General features: G+C 37.1%; 1 protein-coding gene across 1 annotated transcript; it reads left to right on the top strand.

The window, feature by feature from the left end:
* Positions 1 to 655: 655 nt before the first annotated feature.
* On the top strand, positions 656 to 24597 carry EIF3M (eukaryotic translation initiation factor 3 subunit M). Its single transcript, XM_025928016.2, has 11 exons — positions 656 to 812; positions 3769 to 3901; positions 5313 to 5451; positions 5733 to 5856; positions 6017 to 6111; positions 16336 to 16419; positions 17394 to 17493; positions 18099 to 18180; positions 22828 to 22971; positions 23882 to 23942; positions 24401 to 24597. Exons 1-11 carry the CDS (start codon positions 771 to 773, stop codon positions 24519 to 24521), a joined length of 1125 nt encoding a protein of 374 aa, XP_025783801.1. The 5' UTR covers positions 656 to 770; the 3' UTR covers positions 24522 to 24597.
* Positions 24598 to 24666: the final 69 nt, after the last annotated feature.

Below are 24666 nucleotides of genomic sequence, written 5' to 3'. Positions count from 1 at the left end.
TCATACGTATGTGAAATGGTGCAGCAGGGGATTCCATCCCTAGGAATTCTACTCTGGAGGCCATGAGGTAAAATACGATGCCATCCAGGGCTGCCTTTCTAATTACTTTGAAATGTTTACGTTCTGGGCGCCCGCTGGAATGTAAGCTGCATGAGGGCGCTTCTTTTGGAAGCTACTGTTTATCCCCAGCTTAGAGAACACAGCCTGGTAGCAAGTCCCTCAATACGCTCTGAAAAGTGGGATAAATTTTAAGTCGAAAAAAACTGTCGGGCTCAGCAAAAAAACTGAAAACTTGAAGCCTCTTTAGGACTGCCAAGAGCCAAGTCTTGGTGGCTGGAGGGAGCAAAACGCGAGGCACCCTTCAGTGAGGTCTGGGAGACTGGCTGGCAGAGGGGAGTGGCTGCAAAAGAACGACTATTTTGAGCACAGGTTTTATTGACCGAATAGATTTCAAAAAGGAGGTGCGCTAAAGCGCAAGACAGGAGTTAACGCGAAGGGTAACAAGCGACATCATCCTAGAGGTTAGAAGCAAGGGCGCCCGGACGAAGACCGCGGGAGCTTGCCTATGAAACCCGCCCCAACGCGACTGCTCCGCCCCCAGAGTGCCGTGGGATTGGCCCCGTAGCCCCGCCCATTCCGGTGATCCCGCCTCATAAGATCAGCGCAGGGTAACCCGGAAGCGGTTGTGAGGCGCCTCCGCGCGCTGCAGCTCCCTTTTCCGGTCGGCGTGGTTTTGTGAGCGGAGCCACCGCGGTGCCTGGGCCTTCACCATGAGCGTCCCGGCCTTCATTGATATCAGTGAGGAAGATCAGGTGTGTTCCCGGGCCGCGACCGCCGTCAGGGTGGGGTTGGGGGAGTCCTCAAGGGTGTGAGGGGCTGAGTCGGGGCTGAGCCGGGACCAGGCGGGTGGGACGCCGCCCCGCGGAGTCGCCGCGGAGCTGAGAGCCGCACATCACATCACACACGCGAATAAGGAGGCCGTGAGGCAAGGCGCTAATTTGTGGCCTGGAGTAGCATTAGCACGCCGGCCGCCCGTTCCAGCGCTTGGCCCGAGACTTTACACCCAGCTAGCTTCCTGGTTGGCGTCGGGACTTTTCCAACCCGATTCACTTCTGACGACACTACTTTTTGACTGACTGGGAATGGTGTCTGCTTCCGCCTCCCAAATGCAGCCACATCCGGAGTGGGAGGTGGCGAATCTTTAGACAGCGTTAGCAGACTAGGGTAAAGTAATTTTGTACTAAAGGTGAAAATGGTTTTATTATGCGATCACAGAGGCACAGGTGACCCTACTTTTATACATAGGCCGTATCTTCTTTCTTGTGCAGGAGTGAGAGTTACGAAAACTGAAAATAGAACGTCAGTTTCACCCTCACATGTGGTGAACCATCCTAATATTTAAAAATTTCCTATTTCGGGCTTGGTCTTTTGTATGCATGGCTTAATATTTCTCAGTTTTTTTCCATAACAAAAGTTAAACTTTAGTTGGTGGGAGTTAAAACATATATGAAACGATTTTCACTAAGTTGATTTTGTAGAACTGAAAACCGTATTCTGTGAAATCGCAAGTGTTGTTTTGTATTTTTGGCTACTCCACTTAAATGGAAATTTCGTTTCCATAGAAGAAAACGCCATTACTGCCCTAAGATATCTCGTGGAATTACAGATGGGATTCCCACTCCCTCCCCCATGGTAAAAGTGCACATTCTCAGCCCTGAAGAGCGAAGAAAGGGGGAGAGGAGAAAAGACTAGGGAAGGAGTTGAGCACTTAGAAAGGAAAATGTAGAAGACCATGAAAAAACCCCATATGTGGATATTAATGGAGTGATGTTAGCAACAAATTGGCTGTTAGATTACCCATAAAAAGTATTTGATTTTAACATAGGAGGGAATTTGTAGCAGGGAACAGGAAGTTCTTGTCATTGGCCACATTTCAGTTTTAAAGTGTCATTTCTACTTAGGTTATGCTACTCTTGTAATACAACAGTTTGACACCAGCTATTCTTTTCAGGTAGCTAATGTGATTGCTTCAGAAATTTAACTTCAAATTCTATGTTTGATTAGAGTTCAGAAATGTAGTTCAGAATTTTGTCGTTCACTTGTACTTCTCTACAGCCACTTGGAGCCGGTGAGCATGACAGATAAAAACAAACTGTTGATTGAATGATTCTTAGAAAGAATCTGCTTTGTATCAACAAAGCAGAAGCTGAACGAATGCTTTTTTTGTGTGTTTTTTTGGACAGTTTCCTTCATAGAAAACATGTTCCCCAGTGGTGTTTTTGTGTTCTGTGGTGACATTTGTTTCATGAAATCTTGTTTATAATAGCAACTCACAGGCGAAGTTACTATGTTGTTATTTGAAAGGGTAACACCATCAGACCTACAGATAAAATGTACTTTTCTTAGGCAGCCAAACATGTTTGTGGGCTTAGAAAATGTGATACCTATACATTTATTAATGGTATTCTTTCATCTCCCTGTTTCAGTTTTTCATTTTATTATTTTAAATACCATCTACATTCATGTTTGGCTGCCATAAATACCAAGGCCTCAAAAGAACAACTTACTAAATATTAATATATATGTATTAGAATAGAAAATGTCTGAATACCTGAATGCGAAACTGTAGTTATGTTTTTTTAGGTCCAGAGGTGCTCTCTGATCCTGATATGTATTTTGCATTCTAAAAGATTAGTTATAAAGTAGATCCAGTTTGAAAAGTATTATATTCAAGACACCATTCAAAGGCATCATGCTTTTTTTTTTTTTTTAATTTTTTTTTCAACGTTTTTTTATTTATTTTTTTGGGGGACAGAGAGAGACAGAGCATGAACGGGGGAGGGGCAGAGAGAGAGGGAGACACAGAATCGGAAACAGGCTCCAGGCTCTGAGCCATCAGCCCAGAGCCTGACGCGGGGCTCGAACTCACGGACCGCGAGATCCTGACCTGGCTGAAGTCGGACGCTTAACCGACTGCGCCACCCAGGCGCCCCAAAGGCGTCATGCTTTTATCTTTGTGTCTCCCAAAATGCTGGTCTCAGGTTCTCAGACATTTTATTGACACATGATTACCTACTTGCCAAGGTAATGGCAAATGTCTACCTTTTTAAGATAGCTATATTATGTAGCAATAAAATTGCATTTCTTCAAAACAAGTTGAATTTTTACCAGGTCGGATTAATTCTCCTCCACATACAGCCCCCTCCTCAAAAAAGCTCCTCAAAAAAGAAGTTTTTTATGCACTGGAAGTTCAACAGCATATAGGTGATAGAGAAATTCTGAAGGTGATCCATGTGGGCCATAGTGGGTTTGTGTAGTCTCTTGGTTTTGTCGAAAATCTGTGGCTCCTGTGGGGTTGTGATGAGGCCTAAGGTGGGGGAGAGGCACTTCAGCATAATACTTTAAAGTCATCGTCGGGGCGCCTGGGTGGCGCAGTCGGTTAAGCGTCCGACTTCAACCAGGTCACGATCTCACGGTCCGTGAGTTCGAGCCCCGCGTCGGGCTCTGGGCTGATGGCTCAGAGCCTGGAGCCTGTTTCCGATTCTGTGTCTCCCTCTCTCTCTGCCCCTCGCCCGTTCGTGCTCTGTCTCTCTCTGTCCCAAAAATAAATAAACGTTGAAAAAAAAAAATTTAAAGTCATCGTTAAGTATAGTATTTACATTCCCTCCTCCCGCCCCCCCCCCCCCCCCCGAAAAAGAATGGTTTGGGATTTTGAATTTTGGCATTGCCGGTTTTATAGATGTTTATCAGTCTTACTTGATTCAATAGGCTGCTGAACTTCGAGCTTATCTGAAATCTAAAGGAGCTGAAATTTCAGAAGAGAACGCAGAAGGTGGACTTCATGTAGATTTGGCTCAGATTATTGAGGCTTGTGATGTATGTCTGAAGGAAGATGATAAAGGTTTGTTTTTAATTTTTTGTGATATTTCTTACTGATCATAAAGGATCTACTTTTAAATTTTTCTCGTAAGTTGTATTTGTTGTAGAACTGTTAAACCTTGTTTGTCTTTAATCTTCTCTTTGCATATACTTTCGGTTTATTCTAAATCTGTATACTTACGAAGTAAGCTATATTGATAAAACATCTTTTTTACATCAGTTGTGTATTTTGAATGTTAGGTGCATACACTCAATACTGATAATTTCAGGGTGAACTGAAGAAAAATGAAGCTCTTCTTGCCTTTTTATAGGTTTATATTAATATCAAATCGGATAGGGGCACCTGGGTGGCTCTGTCGGTTAAGCATCCAACTTTGGCTTGGGTTATGATCTCAGGGTTTGTGAGTTCAAGCCCTGCGTTGGGCTCTGTGCTGACAGCTCAAAGCCTGGAGCCTTCTTCAGATTCTGGGTCTCCCTTTCTCTCTGCCCCTCCCCCACTTGTACTCTTGTTTCTCTCTCACAAAAATAAATAAAACGTTGAAAATTTTAAATATCAAATGGGATATAATTTCAAGTAATCTAAAAGACACTTACTTAATTGGCTAGTTCCTTGTTTATTGGCATAAATGGGAAATTTTGAACGTTGGGAATTTTGTGATCTTTATTTAGTTAAGGTTTGAGATTAAACTTGGTATATAGTCAGTATCTTACACTCAAAAATCAATGACTCAGGAAGTTGACAGGTTTCATTTTTTATTTATTTATTTATTTATTTATTTATTTATTTATTTTCAACATTTATTTATTTTGGGGACAGCGAGAGACAGAGCATGAACGGGGGAGGGGCAGAGAGGGAGACACAGAATCGGAAACAGGCTCCAGGCTCTGAGCCATCAGCCCAGAGGCCGATGCGGGGCTCGAACTCACGGACCGCGAGATCGTGACCTGGCTGAAGTCGGACGCTCAACCGACTGCGCCACCCAGGCGCCCCCAGGTTTCATTTTTTAAATAGTTTTCTGTTTATATGTAAAAGTTTTTTTCAGTTGGGAAAGCATTCTAGCCTAAGACCTAACCAATAACTTCTAAATTATTGAATATTTTGTCAATAAAAATTGACGCCATGTATTTGACATGTAAATCAGTCTTCTACTGGTTGAAAACTAAACCTTACATAATAATTTCTTTTTTCTTTAATAAAATGTACAAATTGCTTTCTGGATGTTAGCTATATAACAATTGGTTTCATTTGAATTCACATATAATATATGTTTAGCATAATGCACATTATTGAACTGTTTTACAGTAGCCAGGTCCATCTTCCTAAAGTGTCTTATGTTTAATGGTCTTTGGTGTTTTAAAACACTGGAAATATATATTTAATTAGACATGTTAAGTATGATAGCATTGCTACTGTGTTATCCATACATGTATAGATGTTGAAAGTGTGATGAACAGCGTGGTATCACTTCTCTTGATCCTGGAACCGGACAAGCAAGAAGCTCTGATTGAAAGCCTATGTGAAAAGCTGGTCAAATTTCGGGAAGGTGAACGCCCGTCTCTGAGACTGCAATTGTAAGTTAAGAACTGAAAGAGGGTTGGTTTTTCAAGGGTCTCTTTTTATGTCACTATCATTTAATGGTTGAAAGCAAGAATTCTGGAACTTGGCTGTCAGCTGTGGCTTTTATTAGTGTAACCTTGGACAAGTCATTTAACCTTCTGTGCCCCATTTCCCTCCTTGTAATGTGAAGTATTAATAGTATTTGTCTTAGATTTGTCCTGAGAGCAAATAATCTCAACTTAATCATCATAATTGCTGATCTCAAACACTGTTTTATTATTTGTTTGTTAACCAGGCTAAGCAACCTTTTCCATGGGATGGATAAGAATACTCCTGTAAGATATACAGTATATTGCAGCCTCATTAAAGTGGCAGCATCTTGTGGGGCCATCCAGTATATTCCAACTGAGCTGGATCAGGTAAGTTATTATGTGGAATACTTGTTCTGCATATATGAAGTATAGATTTAATTTATGGCTAAAGTAAATAGCAAATATGTATGTTCTGAAGTTATCTTTTAAATGGTGAAAGTATGTTCAGCTGTGTTCACTAAATTTCCTGCTTTTGTCAATCTTGTAGGTTAGAAAATGGATTTCTGATTGGAACCTCACCACTGAAAAGAAACATACCCTTTTAAGGCTCCTTTATGAGGCACTTGTGGATTGTAAGAAAAGGTACTCAGAATTGGTGTACTAACTTAAAACTTCACAGGTAATATAGCAGTTGAGGCTGTTTTTAAAAACAAGTAGGGTGATTTTGCTCTATTTTATTCTTCACAGAGTTGCTGTAAATGTATTTCTGTAAATTTCATCTACTAAGTTAAACATAACTGCAAAGTTTAAAAGTTTTTCCCGTCTTTCAGCTTTTTAAAAAGCAAAACTTGCTTTTGTTGCAAAAAATGGTACAGCTGTTCATCTGAAAGCTGTATATAACTTTAGACTAAGGTGTTTAATGATGCTTTGATGTCTTAGTATGGGGTGTAGTGCTCCCACTTCTGTTTAATGATAGTGAGGGTTTATCAAAGTTTCCACAAAGTCTCTTATATAAACAGTACTTCCGAGATCAAATTTTGCAATAGACTCTACTAAATGAGTACCTATTTAAATGGCTTCTGCAAGGTCTTGGGTTTCTAAGGCTTGTAATTCAGCCTAGCTAATTTCATGCCCAAAGTACTTATTCTATATACCCAGCTTTGGGATGCTTACCAAATGATAGGTTTGGCTCAGTTTTCAGAACTAATGTTGAAAGATAATCTTACTTTTTTGACTTAGCTTTTCAATTTCTCTTTTCACATAGTGGTTAAATACTTTTAGAAAAAGTAAACAGCCTTCCCTTTAGTTTTGTTGCACAGTTTTTATACTGGCTTTTAGTGCTGGGTATTTAGTATATTAGAGAGGGTAAACAAAGTTTCTCTTATGTTAAGTAATGTAAACTTTTTGCAGTTTTTGTTAAATTTAACAATATAGAAGGAAATTTTTGTTGTGAAAGTTGGAACGTCGTATAAGAGAAGCAGGGGATCTTGTATTAATAGCCTGTTTCATTCTGATCAGTGACTACTGTCTGTTATATGTTCTCACACTTATGGCAGGATTCTAGCCTGTAGTCAGTAAAATGTTAAGAGTAAATAGTTAATAACAAACACCATTTCAAATGGAGAGAACATTAAAAGCTGTTAGAGAAAGAGTCTTTATTTTCATTCACATTTCAAATGTGCGGGCTGTGGAGCAAGACTACTAGGATTCAAGTCTTGGCTTTTCTACTTGTATGATTCTAAATAAATTACTTAATATCTCTGTACCTCAGTTTCCAATTTCAAAGTGGAAATAGTAGAAGTACTTAACGTCTCGTGGGGTTGCTGAAAAGATAATATCTAAAGTGCTCATTGAGACAACACTCATTAAAAGTTGGATATTATTCTTCTCTCCTTTTCCTTTTTCAAGCTCACCTTTAAGAAGGTAGTCTTTTTTCTGGTAGAGTAATTTAAAATGATGAGTGTTAACAGTTTCCCTCTGAATTTCTAGCGCTTATCAGAGATGATGACTACTCACTGGATGATTTCTCTGATTGCTGTTCAGAAGGTCTTTAGTCTGTTATATGTAGAAGGGAAGTGACTAAGGTTCTAAGAAATTCCAAACTTAATTTTCAGAGACATTGAAATAGGACATATACACTCTACTAGACTTGTCCCAGTGTTAACATACTAGAGAATACCTGCAGCATTTGTCAGAGATGATCATTCTTTCCTTTTGAAACACTGTCTTCAGTTGGTTTTTGAGGCTTCCTTCCTTCTTCCTCCCCGCTCTTTATTGAAGTGTAGGTGACATACCATATATTAATTTCAGGTGTACAACATAGTGATTCTACATTTATCTACAAGGGGCTCCTCTCTCTTGATTCTTCTCTTCGTTCACAACTTGTTTATGGGTTCCTTCTTCTCTAAACATTAGGATAACTTATTCCTGGGACTTTTTCTTTTCAGTTACATTCATTCCCTGTGCATGTTGTTTCTGATTTTGCTGTGATTTTGGGGGAGGCTGAGTACCAAATGTATTTTGAGTGAAACAGTTTTTGTGTTGCTAGGTTGTTAACATTCAGAGCAAGGCATTTCACAACCCTGGCCTCACCTACTAATATGCTAGTGGTGTCTCCTAGTCCTTAGAACAGCTGTAGTAGCTCCCATGCACTTGCAAATGCTTTGGAGGGCACCTGGTGGAGAAAGCAGCTGTGGCCTGAGTGCTCTCATTCAGTTGCATGCCTTTATTTTTATTTTTTTTTAAGTTTGTTTATCCTGAGAGAGAGAATGTGGGGATGGGGCAGAGAGAGAGAGGGAGAGAGAGAATCCCAAGCAGGCTCTGTGCCTTCAGCGCAGAGCCTGATGCGGGGCTCAATCCCACACGATGAGATCATGATCATGACCTGAGCTGAAATCAGGAGCTGGATGCCTAACCAGCTGAGCCGCCCAGGTGCCCGTACATGCCTTTATTTTTTTTTTCTATTAATTTTTTTTTTTCAACGTTTATTTATTTTTGGGACAGAGAGAGACAGAGAATGAACGGGGGAGGGGCAGAGAGAGAGGGAGACACAGAATCGGAAACAAGCTCCAGGCTCTGAGCCATCAGCCCAGAGCCTGACGCGGGGCTCAAACTCACAGACCGCGAGATCGTGACCTGGCTGAAGTCGGGCGCTTAACCGACTGCGCCACCCAGGCTCCCCAAATGCCTTTAAATACTGTATATATACTGGTGATTTTCACATTTATCTCCTCTATTTCTTCTCTGAACTCCAGATACCTATTCCTGTTAACAGCTTCATTTAGATACCGAAAAGACATCTCAAACAACATCTGCAAAAGTGAGCTATTGATTTTTCTTTCTAAATCTGTTTTTATTTTCTCCAACTCAGGAAATGCCATTTCTGTACTTCCAGTTGATCAAAACACAAAGCTGGAATTTCTTCATGATTCTTCTTTTTGTCTTATATTCCATATCTGATCCAATATCAAATCCTGTCAGCCCTGATAAATCTAAAGTCAGACCCACTTCTCACTACTTCCACTGTTACCTTATGGTCCAAGCTACCATTATTTCTTACTTAGATTATTGAAGTAGTCTCTCAAATGGTCTCTGTTTGGGGTCTTGTCCCCCTACAGCCTTTTCTTAATACAGCTGCCAGAAAGTTTTGTTTAAAAAAAAAAAAATTTTTTTTTAATGTTTATTTATTTTTGAGAGAGAGAGACACACACACACACACACAGTGCAAATAGGGGAGGGCCAGAGAGAGAGGGAGACACAGAGTCAGAAGCAGGCTCCAAGCTCTGTGCTGTCAGTACACAGCCCGATGCGGGGCTCAAACCCACAAACCATGAGATCATGACCTGAGCTGAAGTCTGACGCTCAACTGACTGAGCCACCCAGGCGCCCCTCATTTACTTTCTAAATTAGTCTTTATGTTCCTGAGACATTTTGAAGTGTAATCTTTTTATTTTCTCCAGTCTGTAACCATGATTTTGTGAAACACAACTTCCAGCACATTTTCTTCAGGATACATTACAAAATTCATAGGCATGCAAAACCTTTCTGACCTGGGCTCCTATCTACTGAGGTAATTTGGGGCTGGCGGCATGCTATTTTTGTATGGTGCATTGACATACAAAAACTATGCTTTGTTGATATGGATATTCCCTCCTTGCATTTCCCCCCAACACAGCCTTCTTCTTGGTTATCACACCCGAGACCTAGTGAACCTGTGTCAACTGCAGAAGCACCTTTCTCTTTTGTAGTCTGGACCAGGGGCTGGCACGTTTTTTTTATGGTCCCCAAGCTAAAAATGGTTTTTATAGTTTTAAAATGGTTAAGAAAGAAAACCAAAGGGAGAATAATATTTTATAACATATGAACATTATACAAAATTCAAATGTCAGTGTCCATAAAATTTTAATGGAACATAGCCATATTTACTCATTTACATATTTCTACAGCTGCTTTTGCCAAGACTTGAGTAGTTGCAGCAGAGACCATATAGCCTACAAAACCTAAAATATTTACTGTCTGTCCTTTCACAGAAAGTTTGCCTGCCCTTGGTCTAGACCTATACTCCACTTTGTTTCTCTGCCTAAAACACTATTGTCATGTTTAGGTTAGGTGCCTTTCTTCTACAGCACCCTCTACTTTTATCATGGCATGTAACACCCTTTGTTGAAAGGTTTGTGAGGTTGTATACTCACTGAAGGCTAGGAACCTTATTTGTCAACCATTGTGTATTCCCCAGGTGTTTGGCACATTATGGGCATTGGATGGATAATTAGTACTCACCCTAAGGAAGGACAAGAGGATGGCCATTTTATTTAAACACAAAGTTTCTGTCACACTGCTCTTTTAAATTTTAAGATTTGGGTTTTGCCCAATACACGTAAAATGTAATTTTTTTTCCTGCTTCTGAATTAGAATTCTGAGATTCACCTTGCCCTTTTATTTATATTGGTGGTTGATGAGTGCAAATCGTGTAACATTTCTTGAGTCCTTATATGTCAGATACTATGTACTTTAAATGGATTATTTTATCTGATATTTGTGAAGTTAGATTTCTTTAGCTGTAAGATATATTAGATTGAAGTATACTGTGACTACTAAAACTGGAAAATGAAATGCACATGTGCTTATAGAGTGTCACAAAATAATGAACGAGTAAAATGCAATTTTTCTTTAAAATTTTCTTTGAATTCTTACAGTTCTTTCACTATATTTAAGATGCTGGTTACCATTTAACTACTTTTATATTTACATTTGTATGATTTAATAAACCTTAGGTTTGTAGGAAGTTTTAAAATACCATTTAACTTTGAAAAAAATAAAAATACCATTTAACTTTTTAAAATAAATGATACAGCTCCTACTGATTGTACCCAAGTTGAATCCAGATGTGTGGAAGTGTTTTTAGGAAACAAAGAAAAAAAAATGACTTTTCCCAATTAGCTTTCTATAACTGTCTGAAAATTCATCGGTTTAAAGGAAGAAATGAAGGGTGAAGATAAACATTTTCCAAGACTTCAAATTGAATGAATGCATTTTGTGCTTTTCACTGCAGTTAAAATTGCACAGTTTTAGGGATAATTTAATTGGAAGACTATTTTTAGTAAAGTTACTTGAATATATGGTGTTGGCTCTACTACAGCTATGCTTTCCTAACGGTTTTTAGGGCACAAAACTTTTTTTCCACCTAGGGACTTTATACTGTACTTGGTCTTCCCTTTGCCTGGAAAATTATCTAACCCTCCACCTCCAGCACTTTTCATGGCCAATTATTTTATATCCTTTAGATTTCAGCTTCTGTATCAATCCTTCAGAGAGAGACTTTCCCTGTGTACTTTCCTGTCTGTGCTGTGTTGTTACTTTTACATCGCCATTTATTTCCTTCATAGCACGTGTGTGTGTGTGTGTGTTCTATCAATTTATATTTTTTTTCATCATGGTAAGTGTACTCTTTAATCCTCACCCCCTATTTTCACCCATCCTTCTACCCACCTCCCCTCTGGTAATCATCAGTTTGTCTGTAGTTAAGAGTCTGTTTCTTGGTTTCTCTCTCTCTTTCCCTTTGCTCATTTGTTTCTTAAATTCTGCATGTACATGAGATCATATGGTATTTGTCTTTCTCTGACTTATTTTACATAGTATTATTATACTCTAGCTCTATCCATGTCATTGCAGATGGCAAGATTTCATTCTTTTTTATGGCTGAATAATGTTCGATTGTGTGTGTATTATTTATATAACACACAATCGAACAGTATTCTATTATACACACATGTATATGTAGTATATCATACACACACATGCATACACATATATCTTCTTTATCCATTCATCAGTTGATGGACACGGGCTGCTTCCATAGTTTGTCTGTTGTAAATAATGCTGCTATAAATATACAGGTGCATGTATCCTTTGAATTAATGTTTTTGTATTCTTTGGGTAGATACCCAGTAGTGCGATTGCTAGAACATAGGGTAGTTCTCTTTTTAACCTCTTGAGGAACCTCCATACCGTTTTTCCACAGTGGCTGCACCAAGTTTGCATTCCCGTCAGCAGTGCACAAGGGTTCTTTTTTCTCCACATCCTCGCCAACACTTGTTTTTTGGCTTTTTATTTTAGCCATTCTGATGGGTATGAGGTAACATTCCATTGTAGTTTTGATTTGCATTTCCCTGATGATGTATGATACTGAGCATGTGTTGGTTGCCATCTGTATGTCTTCTTTGGAGAAAGCCTTTTACCATTTTTTAATGGGATTATTTGTTTTTTGGGTTGTCGAGTTGTATCAGTTCTTTATATATTTTAGATACTAACCATTTAAAAGATATGTCATTTGCAAGTATCTTCTCCCATTCCATAGGTTGTCTTTTCATTTTGTTGATTGTTTCTTTTGCTGTAAGAAGCTTTTTATTTTGATGTAGTCCCATCAGTTTATTTTTGTTTTTATTTCTCTTGCCTCAGGAGACATATCTTAAAAAATGTTGCTACAGTCACTGTCAGAAATTCCTTCCAGCGGTCCCCTCTAGTATTAGGGTTTCAGGTCTCACATTTAGACTTTTAATCCAGTTTGAGTTTATTTTTGTGTATGGTTTTAAGAAAGTGGTCCAGTTTCATTCTTTTGCATGTAGCTCTTTTCCACAACACCATTTGTTGAGGAGACTGTCTTCTTCCCTATTGGTTATTCTTTACTCCTTTGTTGAAGATTAATTGACCATATAATTGTGGGTTTGTCAGTTTCTGTTTCCATTGATCTGTCTATGCCAGTACCATACGGTTTTATTTTTTTATCATTTTTTCCCAATACCATACTGTTTTAATTCTTACCACCTTGTAATATAACTTGAAATCTGGAATTGTGATACTTCTAGTTTCCTTTTAAAGATTGCTTTGGTTACTCAGGGTTTTTTGTGGTTCCATACAAATTGTAGAATTGTTCTAGTTCTGTAAAAAATTTTTTTTTCTGTAAAAAATGTTAGTATTTTGATAGGGATTACATTAAATGTGGGGATTGGTTTGGGTTGTATACATTTTAACAGTGTTTGTTCTTCTAACCCATGAGCATGTAATGTCTTTTCTATATCTTTGCATCATCTTGAATTTCTTTGTCAGTGTTTTATAGTTTTCAGAATACAGATTTTTCACCTAATTTTATTCCTAGATATTTTAGTGTTTTTTGTATGATTGTAAATTGTTTTCTTAATTTCTCTTTCTGCTGCATCATTATTAGTATATATGAAAGCAACAGATATCTGTTCATTGATTTTGTTTCCTGTGGCTTTCCTGAATTTATTTATCCATCTGATAGTTTTTTCAGTCTTGTGTTTTTTATATATAGTGTCTGTCACCTGCAAATTAGTTTTATTCCTTCCTTACCAATTTGGATCCCTTTTATTTTTTATGTTGTCTGATTACTGTGGCTAGGGCTTCTAGTACTATGTTGAATAAAAGTGGTGAGAGTGGACATCCTTGTCTTGTTCCTGGCCTTAAGGGAAAATCTCTCAGTTTAAGTATGATGTTGGTTGGCTGTGGATTTTTCATATGAGGCCTTGATTATGTTGAGTTACGTTCCCTCTAGGTCTGCTTTGCAGAGGGTTTTCATGATGAATGGATGTTGTATTTTGTTAAATGCTTTTTCTGCATCTGTTGAAATGATCATATGGTCCTTATCCTTTCTCTTATTGATGTGATGTATCAGATTGATTTGCAAATATGAACCACCCTTGCATTTCTGGAATGAATCCCACTTGATCACGGAGTATGAGTTTTTTGTTTGTTTATTTTGAGAAAGAGCATGTGCATGCATGCACACGTGACCAGGGGAGGGGCAGAGAGAGGAGTGAGAAGCTCAAGCAAGGTCTGCACTGTCAGCATAGAGCCCTGTGTGGGGCTCAATCTCACGACTGTGAAATCATGACCTGCACTGAAATCAAGAGTCAGGCACTTAACTGAGCCACCCAGGCACCCCCGGAGTGTGATTTTTTTAAATGTATTGTTGGATTCAGTTTGCTAATACTTTGTTGAGGATTTTTGCATCTATAGTCATGAGCAATATTGGCCTGTAGTTTTCTTTTTTGTATATGTGATGTCTTTATTGGTTTTGGTATCAAGCCCATAGAATAAATTTGGAAGTTTTCCTTTTCTATTTTTTGGAATAGCTTGAGAAGAATAGGTATTAATACTTCTTTAAATGTTCAGTAGAATTCACCTGGGCCTGGATTTTTTGGTTTTTTGGGAGTTTTAAAATTACTGGTTCAGTTTCATTTATGGTGATTGGTCTTGTTCAAATTTTGTTTAGTTTTGGTAGGTTATATGTTTCTAGGAATTTATCCATTTCTTCAGTTATTCAATTTGTTGGCATGCAGGTTTTTATACTATTCTGTTACAGTTGTTTATTTCTGTGGTGTTGGTTGCTATTTCTCCTCTTAGTGATTTTGTTTGGATCCTCTCTTTTTTTTTTTTTTTTGTGTCTTGCTAGATGTTTATCAATTTTGTTGATCTTTTCTGAGAACCAACTCCTGGTTTCGTTGATCTGTTTTTTTAGTTTCTGTATCTTTTTTTTTTTTTTAAGTTTATTTATTTATTTTGAGAGAGCAAGTAGGGGAGGGGCAGAGAAAGGGAGAGAGAGAATCACAAGCAGGCTCCACGCTGTCTGTGCAGAGCCTGATGTGGGGCTTGAACTCATGAACCGTGAGATCATGACCTGAGCCAAAATCAAGAGTCGGATGCTTAACCTGAGCCCACCAGGTGCCCCTATATCATTTATTTCTGCTCTGATCTTTATTATTTCCTTCCTTTTGCTGGGTGTGGGTTTTATTCTTTTTCTAGCTCCTTTAGTTATAAAATTAGCTTTTTTGAAATTTTTCTTGCTTTTGAGGTGGTAGGTCTGTTTTACTATAAACTTCTCTCTAAAACCACTTTTTCTGTATCCCAGAGATTTTGGACTGTTGTGTTTTCATTTTCGATTGTTTCCATGTAATTTTTGATTTCTTTGATTTCTTGGTTGACCGATTCATTGTTTAGTAGCATGTTATTTAGCCTGTATGTATTTGTGCTCTTCCCAGATTTTTTCTTACGGTTGATTTCTAGTTTCACAGTGTTGTGGTCAGAAAAAAATGCATGGTATGGCTTCGACTTCTTTTTAATTTAATTTGTTGAGACTTGTTTTGTGGTCTATTCTGTGATCTATTCTGGAGAATGTTTTGTGTGCACTTGAAAAGAATGTGTATTCTGCTGTTTTAGGATGGAATGTTCTGAATATGTCTGTTAAATCCATCTGGTCCAGTGTGTCATTCAAAGCCACTGTGTCCTTGTTGGTTTTCTGTTTGGATGATCTTTTCCTCGATGTAAGTGCAGTGTTGAAGTCCCCTGCTATCATTATTATTGTATTACTATCAATTCTTTCTCTTATGTTTGTTATTAATGGTTTCATATATTTGGTTACTCCCATGTTGGGTGCATACATATTAATAATTATTATATTCTCTTGGAGTGTCCCATTTATGATTATGTAGTGTCCTTTGTGTCTTGTACAGTCTTTGTTTTTATTTTTTTTAATGTTTATTTATTTATTTAGAGAGGGAGAGACAGAGCGTGAGCAGGGGAGGGGCAGAGAGAGAGGGAAACAGAATCCGAAGTAGGCTCCAGGGTCTGAGCTGTCAGCACAGAGTCTGACGTGGGGCTCGAACTCACAAACCATGAGATCATGACCTGAGCCGTAGTCGGACGTTCAGCTGACTGAGCCACCCAGGCGCCCCCAGTCTTTGTTTTTAAAGACTTCTGTCTGATGCTACCTTGGCTTTCTCTTGACATCCATTTGCATGTTAAAGGTTTTTCCATCCCCTTTCAGTCTGCAAGCCCTTGTGATCTGAAATGAGTCTCTTATAGGCAGCATATAGATGGGTCCTGTTTTGTTTTTTTAATCCACTGTGTCACCTTGTGTCTTTTGATTGGCTTGTTTAGTCCATTTACATTCAAAGTAATTATTGATGAATATGTATTTATTGCCAATTTGTTATTTTCTGGTGGTTTCTACAGATTTTCTCTAGTCCTTGTTCTTTCATGGTTTGTTGGCTTTCTTTAGTGATCTACTTGGATTCCTTTTTCTTTACTCTTTGCCTATCTGTTACTGTTTCTTTGTTGTTTGTTTGTTTGTTTTGTGGTTACCATCATGGCACTTGTAATTTTTCCTTAGTTTTTGGTCTTTCTTACTAGAAGGAAAGTTGCATGATTTTTCCCATAGAGAGAGGGACCATGTCTCTGGGGCACCATTGTATTTATCATCAGCATAGTACTTGGCACATAGTAAATATTTTTGAGTGAATGGATGACAGTAAGATATTCTGAAATTCCTAAAGCAGTATTTCTTTTTAGTGATGCTGCTTCAAAAGTCATGGTGGAATTGCTGGGAAGTTACACAGAGGACAACGCTTCCCAGGCTCGAGTTGATGCCCACAGGTAATGTTAAACACATTCTGATGGGGGCTGCCTGGAGCTTGGAGGTTGAGCATCCGTGTTTCTCATACAGCAGAAATCATGTTTGCATCTCTCAGCGATCCAGAGCCATTTGGTACTGTGTGCTCTGTGGTGATTCCACCAGAGCTACCAAAATTCATGGTTTGGTATTGGAATAACCATAGATCGCATGTGGAATAGCCACATGGTATTTTCTGTTTAGGGTATGGCTGGTATGGGTGTCATCACCCCAACCTGAGAAGTAGAATTTAATCTAAGGTTTACCTTAATATTAAGGTCTGTAAATGAGGAAAAGTTGGTGGCTTGCTAAAACTTAGCCCATTGCTAATGAGAATAAGGGCTTCAAAGAATCCTAGGTCTATTTAGTAGCAATAATAATAGAATCAGTTTCTTAAATCTAAAAACGGAAATAGCTTCTTTATAGGTTGTGGCTTCACAGGGATCTGTGCATGATAGGTATTGCTAGAAAGTATAGTTTGTGGATGAGATCTCTAACTGAGGTTAAGACTGCCTACATTCAAATACTCCATCTCTTAATGAGTACTTATTGGGTAAGTTCTTTCTGAGCCTGTTTCATCATTGATAAAATGGCATGATAATACTGTCTGCCGGGGTGTTGCGAGGATCAAGTGAGGTAATGCATGTAAAGCACTTAACTCAGTGTCTGGCACATGGTAAGATGCCACTGCTGTTTTGCTTACTCTTTGATTACTTTGGCCATGCTTTCTCTCCAGCTACATTTTTGTCTGCAACTACTTTATTATTTTATTTTGTTAAAACAGATATACCTGACAAATAGATTTATTGGCTGGTTTTAATCCCAATCCGGTAACTTTTTTATGCTGTGTATATATTGAACTCTTAGATATTTTACTGAATTAAATATATTTTGCAGTCTGTTGGAAAAAAGTTCCTGAATCTCAGGACTGAGCTTGTATTTTTGTTTTATAATTAAGGTGTATTGTACGAGCATTGAAAGATCCAAATGCATTTCTTTTTGACCATCTTCTCACTTTAAAACCAGTCAAATTTTTGGAAGGCGAGCTTATTCATGATGTAAGTACTTTAATATGGAAAATATTCTTTTCTAAATGTAACATACTAAAGCGGAGCTCTTTTTCTTTGTATTCATGAGCATGACTGTTAGATCTGGGAAGACCATTGTTTATTCTTTTTATATCAGGAACAGAATGAAATTTAGGACCAGCCTTTTTTTCCAATCACTGAATGTACCTGTTCTTTCTCCCTTTCCTTCATCTCCTTACTTGCCTGACTGTTATGAACTTAAATAATACAAATTTCTTCTTGTATGTGGTGTCAGCCAGCCCCAGTTAGGAGCATAAATCTGATATTTAAAAACACGTAAACACACTTTTCAAGTACAAGTATAAATAAAGACATTTTGGGTTAGTTTCCATTTATACTATGCCTTTACTACTGAGGGTAAATCACTTCGAGCTCACTGAATTTACTGATTCTTTCATCTAAGTGTGTCTTAATGAAAGCAAATGGTTTAAATGGTAATTTTATCAAATAGATTGATATTTCTGCACTAAAAGAAGCATAGAGAGTTTTATTGCTGAGATTTAGTGCCTTAAAAATATCTTGAGTATAAATCTTGATTCTGTATTGAATATTATATCTTTATTTTCTGTCTGTAGCTTTTAACCATTTTTGTGAGTGCTAAGTTGGCATCGTATGTCAAGTTTTATCAGAATAATAAAGACTTCATTGATTCACTTGGTAAGTTTTGGAGTTTATTCTTGGGAAGGGTATAAAGAAAAATGGGAACATGCTGTTCTTGAGCTTACATATACGGTGAGATCCAGCAGATACGACTGTGGCCTTTTGTATAGATTATCCTAACCATGTATGATAGAACAACAACAAACCTAGGTGGACAGTTTAAAAGATTACTCAGAATGAATTGGGAATTGGAAACCAAGGAGGTGTAAAGGGTAGCATTTGTGGTGGAAAGAACATGAAACTAGGAATCAGAGAACCTGGGCCTTTTTTTCTCTCCATAAGAACTTCTTGGACTTTAGACCTTTCTTCTAGATCTACTAGATCAGCCTGCTTAGAAATAAAGTTCTAGCAAGAAGCAGGTGCTTAGAGGAGATTCAGATAGAAGTAGTTCCATTGATATATGTGTTTGTAAATGGTGGATGGGGATGGAGCAGAAAAGCAACTTCAGGGATCACCATTAGTTTGATCATAATGGCAACTTTTAGATGTACTCATTTTAATAGCTCACAAAATTTTGATGACTAAAGCTGCTTTATTTAAAATCAAATTATTGGGGCGCCTGGGTGGCGCAGTCGGTTAAGCGTCCGACTTCAGCCAGGTCACGATCTCGCGGTCCGTGAGTTCGAGCCCCGCGTCGCGCTCTGGGCTGATGGCTCAGAGCCTGGAGCCTGTTTCCGATTCTGTGTCTCCCTCTCTCTCTGCCCCTCCCCCGTTCATGCTCTGTCTCTCTCTGTCCCAAAAATAAATAAACGTTGAAAAAAAAAAATCAAATTATTTGTTTGTAAATGACCTTTTATTCCTTACATTTTGGGGCTTTTTTAAAAAGAAGCCATAGTTACATAATTGAAGCAAATGGGTTTTTTCCCCCCGTCTAATATATTGTATGCTTGGTGCACACCCACCCCACCCATTAACAAATTCTAGAAGTGTATGGTATTGTTAGGCAGATCTAAGTGAAGCTGTAGATGGAATTGGAAATGAAGTTACATGATGGGAGAAACTTTCTTAACTACAGCTTGTTGAAGACAGCATAGTCTTAGCTTTATATGATTTTAATCTTTGAGTTTTCTTTCTAGATAATCAGAGCTTAGTGTTTGTTAAGTTGAATTTAATCTTACCCTCACTGAGCAAATTCTATATACATTCAGTATTTTATTTCCTTCTGGAGCATGATTTTAACATACTAAAATTCAAAGAGAAAAATTAGAAAATCTGTAGTTGAACAGATTTAAATTGTTTTAAAACGGCCATTTTTTGGAGAGTGAAGTCAGCTATGAAACTAAGGTACTTTGTTTTTCTACTAGGCAATAATCAGAATACTTTAGAGGTTGGTTATAGTTTCCATGTTAATATTGAATTGTTAGTTTCCTGGTTTGGGACATAGATGAAAAATACATTTATAATTTATTTTGATTATATTATTAGTCCTCAATTTGGTAATCATTAATTTCTATCCCTTGTACATTTTTCTGCAGTCATTGGAATTGGGGAAGATTGAATTATTCTGAACATAATAAGGCATTTGAAATACCCCAAGATAAAGTAGATGCAAGTGTGTTTGTGTAGAATGCTTTGCCAGGTGCACTAGACCCAGAAAACCACATTCTGTCCCAGTTAATTTGTTTTGTGGCATGAAGCTATGTGATGGAATGTTAATGTCAGCAACCTCTTTATTTACGCACCAAGGAAAAAGGAGTAGTAATTAACACTTTGACACTCCCCCATTGATGTGTAATTGACTGTTTCAAAGGAGCACTGGTTCATAAGCTATTGCATGCATTAAAATTACGTTTTCTATATTGCAGCATTTTAAGACAAGGGTCAGTGACAATGCAGAAATTGCTCAATGATGCACATTTTTTTATTACTGCATTAAGGTTTTGACATATTAGTAATGAATAAATGTTTCCATAAAATTAGATTTTTTTATAACTTTAAAATTGAAATATGACAGAACACTGTGACTTCCTCTTCAAAGGTAATGTTCTAGTTTCATGAAACAAAGCACAGCTTTCTACAAGTCTTTAACTCATACTTCACTGGCTTAATAGTTTTGATTTTGAGAACAAGAGTTCTAATGGCTTTAAGTTTGGGTCTTGTTTTAAAGTATCATCAATTTGATATGTTTTTAAATGCCAGTTTCCACGTGTAAGACAGATCAGGTTTTACATAATTCACTCTAGAAATAATCTTCATTTATCTGATAAATTTTTAAATATATGGCAAGCTTGTAACTACACAGAGGGTAGTAGAAAAGAGTTATTTATATGTATATTTATGTCAGAAAATATTTTAGAAACTTTAGGAGTATCTATCATTTTATCATACTAAAAGAGAACTGTGTGTACCCAGAGAACTGGGAATGTTAAAGAATTTTCTTGTACTTGAAAATATTTAGTAGTAGTTCTCTGTGATAGGAAGAACATAGAGTAACATTTCTAATTTATGGTGCCAACTTGAAATCAAATTCTCCATTTTGCCGTTAGTTTCTTGAACATGTATGCAAATTAGCGATCTTTTATTAGAAATTTGTAAAAGATACTTTAGGCAAAACATCTTATTAAATGTGTGTATTTTTGGTTTTACATGTATTACTAACATTTATTGCAACTCAGAGTCTGGTTACGAATATCTGGATTCTACAGGTGGCATCAGTTTATCAAAAACACTTTGTTTTATTAACACTGACAACTTGGGCCAACAGTAAGCATTATCTTGTGTCAACTGAATTGCCCTAACATGTCTACATGTAATCTGGTGTTATACAGTTGCTACCTTCTTGCTTCAGAAAGTTAATCAGCATCTAATTTGCATTTGTTAATTAGGGTTAATGTGCACTAATTGATTTTTTGATGCTTGTAGATTTCCATTAAACCCGGTTAGCAATACTTACTTGGATACCTCATTCATTTGAGTTATGATCATCATGTTTTTGTTGAATCTGTGCCAAATAGAAAGCCTGCATCATAATTACAGCTAATTAACAGACGATTATGTCCTATATTAATGGGCTTCCCTTGTCTTCTGCTAAGATATGTTATAAATTTCAAGTTTATTTATGGAGTGCTTAGAACTTTTTTAACAATAGAAACTTGAGGCTCTTAATTATTAGAGGGTACATGATTGATCATTTGCTCAGTTTACATTATTTGAAATTTTAGAGAAAAGGAATGTGTAATTTTAGATTAATTTAGGAAGCTTGTTTTATATAATTAATAAATTAGCATCAAATCAGGAAAGTAGGATATTGTGTTATAATTCTGCTTTTTCCACTTAGGAGCAGGTAATAATTGGAATATTCAGGATTTGTAAATATTTATTTGTTTATTAGTTGTTTATGTTATAAGCGGATGTATTTTTTAAGCCTAGTACTGTCACTTTGACTACACGTCAGTCATTTAATCTCTTCGCTCCTCATTTTCTTGTTTTTTAAAGTGAAAGCATCAGGACTAGGTAATTTGTTAAGTTTCCTTTTGGGTTTAGCACTTGTTTGTGATCTGAATAATTGTAACAGTAGGTTTCATTAGAAATTATAAGGCAGAATTTGAATTATTTGTACAGTTTTCTACTTCAAGTATCCTTGTTAATGGTACTGTTCCATTTCATCTAGTACTAATCAGTGTAGCCTGTAATTGGTTTTTTTTTTTTTTTTTTAATGTTTTTATTTATTTTTGAGACAGAGGCAGAGCATGAGCAGGGGAGGGGCAGAGAGAGAGGAAGACACAGAATCTGAAGCAGGCTCCAGGCTCTGCGCTATCAGCACAGAGCCCGACGCGGGGCTCGAACTCACAGACTGTGAGATCATGACCTGAGCCAAAGCCGGACGCTTAACCGACTGAGCCACCCAGGCGCCCCAGCCTGTAATTGTTAAATGATAAACACACTTTTGCAGTTTTGACTTAAGTGTTAAATCCAAAGTGACCTAAAGGGAAATGGAATGTTTTCGTAACTGAGTGTATATGAAAATATTTTAAGGCTTCATGTTTACAAAAACTAGATAAGGAATCCTGTGTTTAAATAGAGAACAAAGAATAAAAAGTTTAAGTAAAAATGTTCTTATGAAATGAACTTTGTACATTTTATCTACTAAAATGTATAACTAAAACGTGTAAAATGTGCAGAACTTTAAGGGCTTAAAAAATACCATTTTATAGCCCATTCTTTTTTTTTTAATGTTTATTTTATTCTTGAGAGAGAGAAGACAGAGCATGAGCGGGGCAGGGGCAGAGAGAGAAGGAGATACAGAATCCTAAGCAGCTCCAGGCTGTCAGCACAGAGCCCAACGCAGGGCTCGAACTCATGAGCCGTGAGATCATGACCTGGCCAAAGTCAGGTGCTTAACTGACTGAGCCACTCAGGTGCCCCTGTAGCCCAGAACTTTGTTCCTATCCAAAGTTCTTAATTTTGAACCTATCACCTGTGGCAGTGTAGTAGTAAAGAAATGTGGTTCTAGAAAAATAATTGTGATATTCCACAATTTATTTATGGGGTCAGTTTATGGTTTGCAGATATAAGCAGCTTTGTCAGAATTACTCTGTAAGTGCTCTAACAGTGACTTCCACAAGAGTTTGACACAATAGTTGTGATTCTTCAGATCTTTAACTATTGTGGATATTCATCAGGCTTTACCCCTGTGTTATTCAGGTCTATTACATGAACAGAATATGGCAAAAATGAGACTGCTTACTTTTATGGGAATGGCAGTGGAAAATAAAGAAATTTCTTTTGATACAATGCAGCAAGAACTTCAGATTGGAGCTGATGATGTTGAAGCATTTGTTATTGATGGTAAGGCAGAACATTTTCATTTTTTTCCTAGAATTTCTCTTCTACCTTGCCAAATAGAAGAGTTTGTATCTTGAAACTGAGTCATATGCTAACAAAGCTAGAGTCTCTTACAGCAGATGTGTATGTTTAGTACATTTGCAGACTATTTTTGCAGCAGGGTGAAAATTCACTGGAAATACAAATTGCTATGTGATTTTTGGTGTTCTGTCCCTTGAAATCATACAGAATAAAGGCCTTTAGGCAGTATAGTACAGTGGTTAAGAGCCTAGATTTTAAGTATCAGACCTAGTTTGAGGGCCAAGTCTTCTTCTGTGAAACAGAAAAGTAGGAGTTACTACGTAGTTGTGAGGATTAAATGAATGAATGCAGGTAAAGCACTTAGCCCAATGCTTGGCACATATTAAATGATCTGTAAATATTGATCATTATGTTTTTTACAAATGGCCAGAAATAATTGCATTATAAAGTGATTTAATTGTTAGAAATTTCTTTCTGGGCTTTTTAAATTTGAAAGTTAGGGGAATTGTATGGTCAGGATTAATAAAACGTACAGAAGTGTTGACATGGTTTCTTTTTAATGCTCTAAGTCTCAAATGGTCCAAAAAGAAGTAATATTAGGTAGGAAATTAGTATCCCCCCCCATATGTGATTGTAGGGGAGAACACTTAGAATTTGTAATAAAAACTACATGATATTCAGTGCAGATTTGCCTGCCCAGCAACCATAGGACAAATGCATGACCTTCCTCTTGGTTCCATCACATTGCTGTGCTTGTTATTAGATTGAAAGAGTCACTTTGTAAAATATTTGAAAATTGTAAGGTTTTATTGTGGTTTACTTAGTTTTATATCTTAGCTGTTTTTCTTGGGAATTTTCCATATAACATATCATGTAAACCATCTTTTTTCAGCGGTAAGAACTAAAATGGTTTACTGCAAAATTGATCAGACCCAGAGGAAAGTAGTTGTGAGGTAAGACACTTAAGATTTTGCAGCATTTTGTGGAACAATTTAGTTTGTCCTGATTATTTCAACTTAAATGTTTAGAGAATGAAGGTGGTGTTCTTACCAGTTGACTGTAGTTAAATAGTTGCTATTTATCATAATTTTATTAAAGTTCAGACTGAATGTGATTAGCTTATTTAATGAAAGAGTCCTATTTTCCAGCACATTTCATTTAATGGCTCAGCATTGGCTAGAATACTAATGACTTTTGTGTCTGGTGTATGTAGTTCAGGAAAATAGAACGTTTAGCATCAATATGGTAAAGATTTTTAAAAAATAATTTAGAAGCGTAAGAGAATTAGAAGCTTATGTCTTTTATGTATATTTAACCTTGTTTTTGGCTAGATACAAGTGTGTAGTATTGTAAAAGAATGCCAGAAGGATAAAAGATTGACTAACATTGTTTTTAATTTTTCAATTTTTAGTCACAGTACACATCGGACATTTGGAAAACAGCAGTGGCAACAACTGTATGACACACTTAATGCCTGGAAACAAAACTTGAACAAAGTGAAAAACAGCCTTTTGAGTCTTTCTGATACATGAATTTTTATGCTATATAGAAAATTTTGTTCTTTTTGGAAAAAATCCAAATCATAGTAAAACATAAACTTCAATTTGACTACAGTCTGGACATTCATTGTCTTAAAAGAAATGTAAAAAGTCACAAATTTCAGAGAATACAAAGTAA

This window comes from Puma concolor, chromosome D1, assembly GCF_028749965.1.
Source record: "Puma concolor isolate L17-30 chromosome D1, mPumCon1.1.hap2, whole genome shotgun sequence".
Taxonomy (NCBI): domain Eukaryota; kingdom Metazoa; phylum Chordata; class Mammalia; order Carnivora; family Felidae; genus Puma; species Puma concolor.
This window is presented reverse-complemented; position numbering and strand designations above follow the sequence as displayed.

What these genes read in the sequence shown, in the direction of transcription:
- EIF3M (XM_025928016.2), top strand. Translation starts at nt 771, where the DNA reads ATGAGCGTCCCGGCCTTCATTGATATCAGTGAGGAAGATCAG. An exon ending in AGACTTCATTGATTCACTTG is followed by an intron (nt 18,181 to 22,827) that starts GTAAGTTTTGGA and finishes TGTGTTATTCAG; the next exon opens with GTCTATTACATGAACAGAAT. An exon ending in CAGAGGAAAGTAGTTGTGAG is followed by an intron (nt 23,943 to 24,400) that starts GTAAGACACTTA and finishes TTCAATTTTTAG; the next exon opens with TCACAGTACACATCGGACAT.